At 49.8% G+C, this 12,060-nt stretch overlaps 1 protein-coding gene across 1 annotated transcript; it reads right to left on the reverse strand.

Moving 5' to 3' along the window:
• Window positions 1-886: 886 nt before the first annotated feature.
• Window positions 887-3,432, reverse strand: KCNF1 (potassium voltage-gated channel modifier subfamily F member 1; the record flags this gene model as incomplete). Its single annotated transcript, XM_079109818.1, has 1 exon — window positions 887-3,432. The coding sequence occupies one exon, from the start codon at window positions 3,430-3,432 to the stop codon at window positions 1,948-1,950; it is 1,485 nt and encodes a 494-aa protein (XP_078965944.1). The 3' UTR covers window positions 887-1,947.
• Window positions 3,433-12,060: the final 8,628 nt, after the last annotated feature.

A 12,060-nucleotide genomic window follows, 5' to 3' on the forward strand; every position in this document is an offset into this window, starting at 1 on the left:
AGCCCACACTGGCTTTGGAGCCACCAGTTCACTCTGGGCGTGTGGCCTGGCCGGCCATCTCGGGTGAAGACAGGACAGCTGGCCTCCTGCCTCCATGATCCCGGCCTCTCTGAGTCTCCCTTTCCAGGGCTCAAGCCCCCAGGCCAGCCCTGGCTCTGGGCTTTCCAGGAAGTCCGGGGGCAAGGGGACAGAGAGGCAACCCACCCACTCAGCAACCTGTCTGAGCCCCAGGAATGCACAGACCATCCCCCAGCAGCCCAGAGCCCCTCTCCTCCCTCCCACCGAGTCCCCACTTCTTGGGCCCCTATTCCTCTGCCCATGATGGCCACAGAACCAGCCTCCTCCTAGAGAAATGGAGGGAGAGGCACCCAGCACCAGCTCAGGAAAGTGGTCCTAGCCAGGCTGGTCAGAGATGCCCAGGGCGCCTGCAGAGTCCTCCCAGAGAGGGCCGGGCACAGGACAGCCCCTCTCCAACAGCCCTCGACATGCCCGCCAAGCTGTCCACCCACGACCCAGCCCATCACGGCTGGGGCACCCTCCTCTCACATGCAGCTCTGGAGCCAAGCCTGCCCCCCCCCCCCCCACCCCCAGACCACCCTAACTCTCTCCAAGACCTCCCCCCAAGGACCACTCCAGGGACAGTTTCCACCTCCTGGAGCCCAAAGTCCAAGGCTTCAAACTCCTGGAAGGCAGACCTGGGAGGGGCCTTGAGAAATCATCCCTCTCTTTACATATGAGAAAACGCAGGCCCCGGAAATGGCCCAGGAAATGGAAGCGCATCCCTGGATGGCGGCAGGCTGAGGATGGCCTCCTTTCCCCCTAAACCCTCCATCCTCTACTCCACTGCGGGGTCCCCCTCCACCCCAGATGACTCCGGGTGGGAAGGAAGAAGAGAATGTCAGGGCTCACAGTCTGAAGGGGGAAGGCAGAAAGACAGAAAAGGGTGCGCAGGGCTAACTTCGGCCTTTCACCAAGAGCAGCAGGACAATGCCCGTCCCTCCCTCCCCTGCCTAGGCTGCGGAGGCCAGAGTAAGCAACTAGAACTCACTTGCTCCCCAGCACAGGGCAACAGAAATAGCTATCATTCACTGAGCATTTCCAAGTGCTGGGCACTGAACTAAGAACCATGATTCTCTGAGGTCATAATTTTATATCCCCACTTAAAAAAATCAGGATGAGGATCAGAGAGTTTAATCAACAGACCTAAGGTCACACAGCTAGTAGGAGAGTGGTCGGGGAGGGGCACTAGAGAAGAGCATTTAAGCTCCAAGCCATCTCTCATCTCCTCATTCCCTGAGCTTAATTAAACCCAGGTCTGTCTATTTCCCTGGGGCTCTCAGACTAGGCTGGCTGTGAGCCGCCGGGGGCCATGCTGAGGTCTGCCCATTCAGCAGATGCCTCAGAAGTAATGGGGTTAGAACAAAGAAGTTGTGAAAAACTCGAAGCTCGGCCAGCTCCGTGAGCTCTCCTTCCTCCTGGGGGTGCTAGGGGAGCCAACCTTCCCCAGAAGGACACAGGAGGAAGGAGTGGCCTGCACAGGGCCTCCTGGGATGTGGCCAGGCCCCTTGGCACTGAACCCGCCTCCTCGGATCCCTCCATAGTTAGCTCTCAGCTAAAAATAGCTCTCCCGCCCCCTGCACTGCATACCTACCTGCTGGCCCTGCAGGGAGTGTGCCTGGGCCACTCTGGGGGTGACAGCCAGCCTGAGACAGAACCCACAGTGAGGAAGGGTTCATGGAGCAGGAGGCTTTGTTGAAGGAGACAGAAGGGGGCCTGGGCTCCAGCCCCCACACTGCCCTGGCTCCTGGACAACCTGCAGGCAGGAGGCTTCCCCGGCCTCGGCCTTCAGAGTCCGCTAAGGGGAGGCTGGGGGTCCCAGGCAGCTGCTCTCAGGCAGCCCCCGGGTCCCCCACAGTCCAGTCCATCTCTGCCTGGGATGCCCGCCTCTCACTTGCAGCTCTGGAGCCGGGTCCTGTGGTGCTTCTCCTCCGTCAGCAGGGGGATGAAGGTGTCGCTGTGGGAGAGCTTCAGCCGGCTGCCCCAGCTTGGCCCCTCCTTGCCGGCAGGCTCCGGCGGGAGCGTGTCCAAGTCACTGCGGGAGCCGCCGGGCTTGCCCTCTCCCGCGCTGGTGGAGTTGAGCTCCATGAGCTCCAGCTCGTGCTTGGCGGCGGTCTCCAGGACGCGCTGCTTGTTGTAGTACCTGACGAAGTTATTGATGATGGGGTGGATGGGCAGGGCGATGGCAATGACCCCACACAGGAAGCTAATGGCGGCGTTCAGCTTGCCCAGCGTGGTCTTGGGGTAGATGTCGCCATAGCCCACAGTCGTCATGGTGATGATGGCCCACCAGAAGGACTGGGGAATGCTCTTGAACAGGGTCTCAGGGTGGCTCTGTTCCATGGTGTAGCCCAGCGCCGAGAAGACAAAGATGCCCACGGCCAGGTACATGAGCAGCAACCCCAGTTCCTTGAAGCTGCGCTTCAGGGCGTAGGTGAGGGTCTGCAAGCCCGAGGAGTGGCGCGCGAGCTTAAAGATGCGCGCGATGCGCATGATCCGCAGGGCCTGCACCGCCTGCTGCACGTTGGTCAGCTCCATCATGCGGGCGCCCAGGTGCGTGAGCGTGAGGCTCACGTAGAACGGAAGGATGGCCAGCACATCCACGATGTTCATGAAGGACAGGGCGAAGTGCAGCTTGTTGGGCGAGGAGAAGAGTCGCAGCAGGTACTCCAGCGTGAACCAGCCGATGCACGCCGTCTCCACGTTCTCCAGAGTCGGGTGCTCCACGCGGTTGCCCTCGGCGTCCAGCACCTGCAGCTCGGGGATGGTGCCCATGCACATGACCACGGACGAGACGAGGATGAGCAGGAAGGACAGCACGGCCACCACCCGTGCGGGGCACGACGACTCGGGCTTCTCCAGGAACTTCCAGACGCACTTCTGGCAGCGGCGCCAGCGGCCCTCGGCCGCGTCCACGCCCAGGTCGTCCAGGATGAGCTGCACTCGGCGCGCGATCTCCTCCAGCTCCTCGCGCTTCTCGCTCAGGTGGCTCTTGCAGCAGTCGTCCAGGAATTTGAGGTCCACCTTCCAGAAGTCCATCTCGTTCTTGAAACAGATAGGACAGATGCCCTTCTTCATGTGCACCTCCCCGAAATAGTACACCTCAATGACACACTTGAACGCGTCTGGGTCCCGGTCGAAGTAGAACTCGCGCTTGCCCGGGTCGTAGTCGTCGCACAGGGAGAAAATGGTGTCGTAGCCCCCGGCCAAGCAGTTGATGAGCTCCGCCAGCCGGGTCTCGGGGTACTGGCTCAGGAGGTCTCCGTAGAGCACCTGCCGCACGCCCCCCACGTTGACGACGATCTCTATGTCGTCGCCGGCCGCCGAGCCCTGACTGCCCGCCTCCTGGAGGCTGTGCTCCCCGGACCCGTCCATTCTCCCGGTGCGTGCCCTCGCAGCCCCGGCTCCGCGCCCCCGGCCGAGGGTCCGGCGGGTCCCACCAGCGCGCCTCTCCCGGGCAGAGCCCGGCCGGCGCCCGCCGGGGAAGGGCGGTCACAGCCCGCGGCAGAGGGCAGGGAGGCTCCGCGGCGGCGGCATGCACCCGGCGGCGGGGCGCGGAGCAGGCATCCGGGCGCCGGGGCGCGCCGGTGGGGGTCCTCGAGGCCCGCGGCCCCGCTCGGGGCACTCACCCCCGCTTCCGGGCGGCGCGATCTGCCGGCTCGCTCGGCCTCCTCCAGCAGGGGCTCCTCTCGCGGGCCCAGGCACGGTTCCCCTGCCGGGGTGCGCCGGCCGCGCGGGCGGGTCCCGGAGCGGCTAGACCCAGCGCCGTCCGCCGAGGTGTGCGGAGAGCGAACTTGGTCTCGCTTTGCCCAAGCCGATTCCAAACACAATAGGAATTCCAGCCTGACGTCAAGAGCTTTCCAACTGTACCCTCTTCTGGTGAAATTCTGCACGGCACGCGCGGCAGCTGCCGGGGAACGAGTTAACCCTTGGGCAGACCGGCACAGCTGCCGCCCGAGCGCCAGCAGCGCGCACCGCCAGCCCTCCCCGCGCGACAGGTCGCCCCGGGCCGGGACCCCGGGCTTTAAAGCAGCAGGCCGGCTCTCGCTGAGAAGCTCCCCTCCCGCTGCTGTCGGGAGTCTGGTGAAAATGCGCCTGCCTGTTGCTCTGCAGGAAAAGCGTCCCTCTGACGACGGCTCTGTCCCCAATTCCTGGAGTCTTAGACTCAAGCTGGTCCTGGAGGGCTCCTGCCGCCCCCTAAGACTGCCCTGCGCTTGATGTTACCTCTCCCATAGCTCTACCTCGAGGACATGGAGTCCGGCCTGCTCTCGGACAGAAGGAACTTGCCCCTTTCACTGCGCTTGGTGTTTTTAAGGTTCCTCCAGGCTCTGCATTCATGGCTGAACAAGAAACCATTGCAAGGATTAATCGCATTGTGTTTCTAGCCCCTTGTGGCCAGTAGCTGCCATATTGGGCAGGTCTAGCTGTGGTGGGAGGTGAGGAGAGTGGGGCTGGATCTCCCCAACACACCAGCCCATGTGCAGTCAGGAGGGCCCAGCGTGGCACTGGCCACCAGGGCCTCCAGACTGTGCTCTGGGACCCCAGTGCAGCTGCCATTCCTGACTCAATTCTTCCCACCCTTTGAAGGCCAGTCCTCGGTGCTCTCACCTCTGCCTGGTCTCCCTGCCCACGAGTGAGGGCCCAGGAGCTCACAGGGCCCCCTGCTGTTCAGTAGCACAGGATCAGGCCATATGCCAGTTCACCGGTCTGCTCCCTCCCCCATCCACTCATTCTGATTATTCCTGTGACTGTCCTTAGCACAGAGCCTGGACATCCAGGTGCAGGGCAGGTGGTAGAGGGAAGAAAGGGAGGAGGACTCGCTGTGCACAGGCTCCATGCCACTCAGAAGACCACAGAGTCCTTCACACCTGTCATGGACCTTAATTGCTCAGCCACCCCATAGAGCGGAATTCTAGCAGTTTCTGAATCACAGTGATGAGGAAGACATGGTCTCCTAGCCATATCCCGTACCTAGAGTCAGAGGACACGTGTCACCTGGGCCCTGAGTGGGCTGGGCTGTGTTGTGGAGAGGGGCTGTTGGATGGCCATGAGGTGGTCTTCCTTCCATGGCCAGACCCAGGCTTTCCCCCAACTTCAGAGAGGCTCAAAACAGACCCCATGAGCACCTTGAGCTTGGGCTTCCAGCCTCCAGGACTGTGAGACAATAGGTGTCTCTTGATTCAGGCGCCTGGTCCCTGGTGCTTTGTCAAGGTACCCTAAGCTGACCCTACATTCTCCTCTGAGGCCAGGCCCTTACCTTGTGACCCCATCGCCCTGCCTTGTCACTATAAAGGGTTAGACTGCTATTTCAGAGATTTTAAAAAAAGACCAGCCCCTCTGCCTTCTCACTGAAGGCCACTGTTGGACAGGAACTTGACCAGCAGTCAAGATCCATTTACAGTTTCCCAAAGGGTTAAACCAGATAAAAAGAAAAAGGAAAAACCAGCCTCAACTTTTGGCTAAAAATGGAAAGTTTCTTGCTGTGGTTGCTCAGTCCTGTGTGTGGCTTCTATGGGAATCCTGCATTTCATGACACCATGGTGGGGGAGAGGGGAGCAAAGTCTTCCGCCGGACACAGAAGCAGCAGCCGTTTTCATGCATGTGGGTTTCACACCTAAGCCAGGAGGGAAAGCGCAGTGTACGTAGGAGTCTGGGAAGCATTGTTTGAGCTGTGCTTTCCTTTATGAAATGTGTGGGGTTTTTATTTGTTGAATAGTAGCATTTTGGGCTACAGAATGCTCAATTTCCATGATGCTAATTAAAACCAGCACATGTGGACCTAAGTGATTTGTCTAGACAAGAATGATGCAAGCTGTAATCTATTCCCTTTTTATGAACTAATCAGGTCTGTTCGGTTAAGATTTCTTTGTATTTTGCTGAATTTAATAATACCTTTCATTAAGATTCAGTTCTGAACTCCATTGAAAATTTACATTTCATTATTGGCTCCGCACCCATCAGCACCAGCCAGCAGCCCAACCCTGCCTCCCTCCTCTTCCTCCTCCTCCTCCTCCTCCTCCTCCACATGCCCAGCCCCTTGCCCCAGGACAAGAGTGATTGACAGAAGTCTCATCGCATCCACTGCTCTCTCAATGACCTGGTCCCTGGAAGTCAAGGGCAGGGGACCAGCAGGGTGGGAGGTGGTGCTGGATAGAAAATGGAATGATATAAAACCGAATCATTGAATCATTTCCTTTCTTTTTTTTTTTTTTTTCTTCTTTTTTTTTTTTTTTTAACCCCAGTACTAAGCTTCTTTTCTCTTTTTAACACCTTGATTTTTTCAAGACCAAAATGGAACTAGTTACCCTTTTCTTTTGAACTGCAAGATCTTACAGGAGCAAATAAAATATTTGGTTCAACAGGTTTTGTAAATAAGAGGCTGAAACGGCATGCGGAGGCAGGAGGGAGAAGGAAGAGCTGGCCTCCTGGCTTGCATTTGCCCGGCTTTGTGGAGGCCACACCGAGGACACCCTGGCTCCTGCACCTCCATTCAGGTGTGACTCAGCCTCTGGGAGGTGGGTGGGAGGGCTGTGTGCTGGCAGGGTCACCACAGGCCCTAGATGTGCAGAAAGATGTCAGAGTTTGAATGCGGCAGGTGCCCGGGAGCTGGGGATGGGGGCCCCGCTGGACCTAAGACCGGGTTGCTCCAACTGTCCTGGGGAAAGAGAAATGCAGGTGGGAATGACGGGGACTCCCTTGCTACTGGGCCACCAGCTTGGAGGGGAACAGGACTGGGAGAGGAGCCGGCAGAAGCTCTTGATTTTGTGCTTGTGTTTAAACACATTAGCGGGGTAAACAAAATGGCTGAAGAAAACTCTTTAAAAACAAGTCCTTTAACATTTTCCTTTACTATAATTGCAATATTGAATATTCAATATTGAATATTCATTGGAAGATGAGATATGTTCCAGAAATGGTACAAAAAGCACACAAAAAAGCAAAAATATATAAATTTAAAACGTGTGTGTCAGAGGACCATCAACAAAGTGAAAAGAGAATCTGTAGAATGGGAGAATACACTGAGATCATGTATCTGACAAAGGGCGAGTATTCAGAAACACAAAACCTCTTAGAACTCACCAATACAAAGGTAAATAAACCATTAAAAAATTGGGCTGAGGATTTGGACAGAAATTTCACCAAAGAGTACATATTTGAATGACTAGTTAGCACATAAAGAGATGCTCACCATCATTTGCCCTCAGGGAAATGCAAATCAAAACCACAATGAGCCCAGGATGGTTGCACTCGCCTGTAATCTCCCTAGCAATTCGGAGGCTGAGGAAGGAGGAGGATCACAATTTCAAAACCAGCCTCAGCAACTTAGCAATTCAAGTGCTGGGGATGCAGCTCAGTGGCAGAGTGTCCTGGGTTCAATCCCCAAAATGAAACAACAACAACAAAAAAATCCAAATGAGATATCACTTCTCACCCACTAGAATGTCTGTAATCAAAAGCACCAACAACAAGAAGTGTTGGTGAAAATCTAAGGAGAAATTAGATCTCTCATACAATGCTGGTGGGAAGGAAAACGGTGTCGCCTCTTTGGAAAACACTTTGGCATTTCTTTAAAAATATATCTGCAGACTTACCACATAACCCAGCAATTTCACTCCTGGTATTCAGTCATTAAATAGACATTTTTCCTAAAAAGACATACAACTGGCCAAGAGGTACATGAAAATATGCTGGATGTCACTAATCGTGAGGGAAGTGCAAATCAAAGCACAGTGAGAGAAGGCCTCATACGTGTTAGGATGGCCATGGCTGCTATTGCTCAAAGTTGTTGTTGTTTAGAAAGAGCACATGTGAAGGATGTAGAGAACTTGGAACACTTGCACACTGTCAATGGGAATGCAAAATGGTGCGTCTGCAATGGAAACGCAGAACGGAGGCTCCTCAGAAAAGCACAAGCAGAATTACTGTATGACCTGTCAACCCCACTTGAGGGCATTTATCCAAAAAATTAAAGTCGGAGTCTCAAAGAGGTGTCAGCGCACCTGTATGTTCACAATAGCCACAATGTGAAAATGATACAAATGCCCACTGAGAGGTGAATGGATAAAGGAGACGCGGTGCATACATACAATTCAACCTAAGTATTATTATATGCATATATACGCAAACACTTACATACTGAATAATAATTTCAGCTTTTAAAAAGAAGGTCATTCTGCAATATCTGATAACATGAATGAACCTTGAGGACATTATGCCAAGTGAAATAAGCCAGTTGTTCACAGAGAAATGTTGCTGGAGTCCACTTATGTGAGATCTCTAAAATGACCGAATTCATAGTGTGCAAGAGTGGAATGGTGGCTGTCAGGGGTCTGGGGAGCGGCAGGGGGAGGTAACATCTCAGTCCAGCAGGATAAACGTATCTGGAGACAGGCTGTGCAAACTTGCACTGTATTCAACAGGATGCACTGTGTACTCAAGTCGAGCTAAGTGGAAGGCATCCCACTGAGTGCTCGTCCCACAATCTATGAAATGAAAACTTAGATGAAGTACTGACACATGCCCCAACAGGGATGAATCTTGAAAACATGTACTAAATGAAAGGTGTCAGCACAAAAGCCTTCATGTTGTTTGTTTCCGTTGATTCAACATGCCCCAAGTCAGCAATCCAAAGAGAGAGAAATTAAGGTAGCAGTTGCCACAGACAGGTGGAAGGGACAGGAAGTGTGATTGCTAACAGGAGGTTTCCAGAGGGAAGAGAATGTTCTGGAACTAGACAATGGTGTGGGCTGGCAATATGCAGCATACAGTAAAAGTTGCTGAGTCATGCACTTGAACTTGTAAATTTTATGGCATGTAAATTACATACATCATTAGAAATTTAGCAACTCAAGTCCAACAACATATAAAGAGGAAAATCCATCACATCCAGGCACAATTTATCCCAAGAATGCAAGGTTGGCTCAATACTTGAAAAACCAAGGTCACTGTAATAAAAAAGGGGGAAACTCCCACATGATCATCTCAATATATTAAGAGAAGGTATTAACAAAACCCAACATTCATTCTTTATTAAAAACAACAACAACAACAACAAAAACTCAGAAGTCAGGCCAGTACGTGCCTGTGGTCCCAGCTTCTCAACAGGCTGAGGCAGGAGGATGGCTTGAGCCCATGAATCCAAGACCAGCCTGGGCAACATAGTGAGACCCCATCTCAGTAAAACAAAGCAGAAAGCTCTCATAAGTATACGAGGGAAGGTCTTCAGTCTGATTCGGAACACTCACAATAAACCTGCAGTTATCATTATAGTTAATTTTAAGATGAGTGCTTTACCCTAAGATTGGGAATAAAGCGAGAATGTCATCTCTCCTCCTTTATATTTAACTTTCTATTGGAGATTTAAGCCAGTGCAATGAGGCAAGATAAAGAAATGAGTCATTGAAATTTAATGAAAAGTAAAAATCACTTTATTTGCAAATAATAAGATTGTCTACATAGAAAATCCAGTGGGAAAACTGCAATTTAAAAGTGTCTTCAAAAGTCTGTAAAGCTTCAGGTTAAGTATTTATTTAAAAAACAAACAACACTGCATTTCTTTTTACTAGTAATAAATATCAGGAATGAAAATATAAAAGGCAATGCCACTTACAAAACCATTGAAAAATATGAATTTCTTAGTGATTGATTTGATAGAAGATATATCGTCCTGAATACTGAAATCTGCAAGACGTTGCTGAGACAAATGAAAGAAGACTTCAATAAATGGGGAGATGTACCATATGAATGGGTCAGAAAACTCAATATTGTTAAAATATCAACTCTCCCCAAATTGACCTATATGTTCAGGACAATTCCAATAAATATCCCAGAGGTTTTTTTCAGTATGATAGAAATTAGCAAACTCATTCTAAAATTCATGTAGAAATGCCAAAGACCTAGGACAACCCAAACAACTTTGAAAAAGAAGAACAAGGTTGGAAGATTTCAAGACTTATTTCAAAGCCATAGCAATCAAGACAGTGTGGTACTTACATAAAGATAGACATAAAATAAATGGAATGAAATAAAGAAATTGGAACTAAACCCATACGAGTCATACAAACTATTTTATACAAAGATGCAAAAGCAATTAAATGAAGAAAAAAACATTTTTGACAAAAGGTGCTACAACAATTTAAATATCTGTATGCAAAAAAAAAGAATTTTGATTCATACTCATGGCATATACAAATACTAACTCCAAATAGGTCTTAAACCTAAATGCAAAACATAAAACTATAAAATTTCTAGAATAAAAACCTAAGAGAAAACTCTTATGTAAGACAAGAGTTGGATTAGACAAAGATTTTAGATAATGACATCAAAAACATAATTCACAAAGAACTAGTTGATGAATTGGGCTTCATCAAGATTAAAAACTTCTCTTCAAAAAACACTAATAAGAGAATCAAAAGATGAGCCATACATGGGAGGAAATGCTTACAAATTATATATCTGATAAAGGACTTGTATCCATAATATATAAAGAGTCCTTAGCACCAGTAATAAGAAATATAATCCAGTTTCAAAAGTGGGCAAAGGATTTAAGCAAACATATTACCAAAGAAGATTTACAACTGGAAATAAGCACATGAAAAGATGCCAGACATTACTAATCATTGAAGAAAAAGCAAATCAAGCCCACAATGAGATGCCACTATATGCCTATTATTTTGGCTAAAATAAAAGTCACCATATGAAGAGCTGGCAAGGATATGGAGTAACTGAAGTTCTCAGATATTATCTGTGGGCATGTAAAATGGGACAACCACTTAAAAAGCAGGTAGTTCCTTCATAATTAAATACACCACTGTATGATCCAGCCATTACTCTTCCAGTTATTTACCAAAATGAAATGAAAGCAGATGTTCACATGAAGACTTGTACATAAATGTTTTGGGCAGCTTTATTTGTAGTTGGCAAAACTGGAACCAAACCATATGACCATCAACAGGTGACTAAATTAAAATGTTATGGCATATCCATACAATAGAATACTATTCAACAATTACAAATGAACTATTAATGTGTGTACAACATGGACAAACCTGAAAATAATTAGATTGTGTGAAAGAAACCAGAAAAAAGAAACATTTTCAATTACACAAGATGCTATGAAATGCAAACTATTGTATAGTGACTGAAGACAGAATAGATGCTTCACAAAAATTAAATCAAAGTGGATCACAGACCAAAGGCAAAATGGAAAAAAAATGCAGGTAACCATGGGCATGGCGATGACTTTTTAGATATGACCCCAAAGGTTCCATTCATGAAAGAAAAAAACTGATAAGCTGGTATCTACTGAAATTTAAACTTCTATTCTGCAAAAGACAATGTCAAGGGAATGAAAAGGTAAGCCCCAAACTGAGAAAATGTCTGCAAAAGATACGCTTGACTTTTGTCAAAACTGTGCTGTCTTCAAAATATAGAAAGCACTCTTAAAAATCAATAATAAGAAAATAAACAACCCAATTTAAAAATGATCAAACTACCTCAAGAAACACCTCAGCAAAGATGGCAAATATGGCTGGGCACGGTGGTGCACGCCTGTCATCCCAGCCACTAGGGAGGCTGAGTCAGGAGATCCCAGCTCAGACCAGCCTCAGCAATTTCGTGAGACCCTAAGCAGCTCAGCAAGACCCATAGGGACTGGGGAGATAGCTCAGTCGGTAGAGTGCTTGCTTTGCAAGCACAAGGCCCTGGGTTCGATCCCAGTACCCAAAAAAAAAAAGACCCTATCTTTAATAAAATATTAAAAAGGGTTGGGGATGTGGCTCGGTGGTTAAGCTCTCCTGGGTTCAATCCCTGGTGCAAAAAAAAAAAAAAAAGATGGAACAAAAACAATAATGAGATACCACTACATACCTGGTAGGAGGTTCTCAGCTCCAAATCGCCGACACCACCAAATGCTGGTGAGGGGTGGAGCCAGGACTCCCTGGGAGTGCGAGATGGCCGGGTTTCGCTGGGAAACCGCCTGGTGGGACACGAAACACACCCTTG

The sequence above is a fragment of the Sciurus vulgaris genome (assembly GCF_902686455.1).
Source record: "Sciurus vulgaris genome assembly, chromosome: 14".
NCBI classification, from domain to species: Eukaryota; Metazoa; Chordata; class Mammalia; order Rodentia; family Sciuridae; genus Sciurus; species Sciurus vulgaris.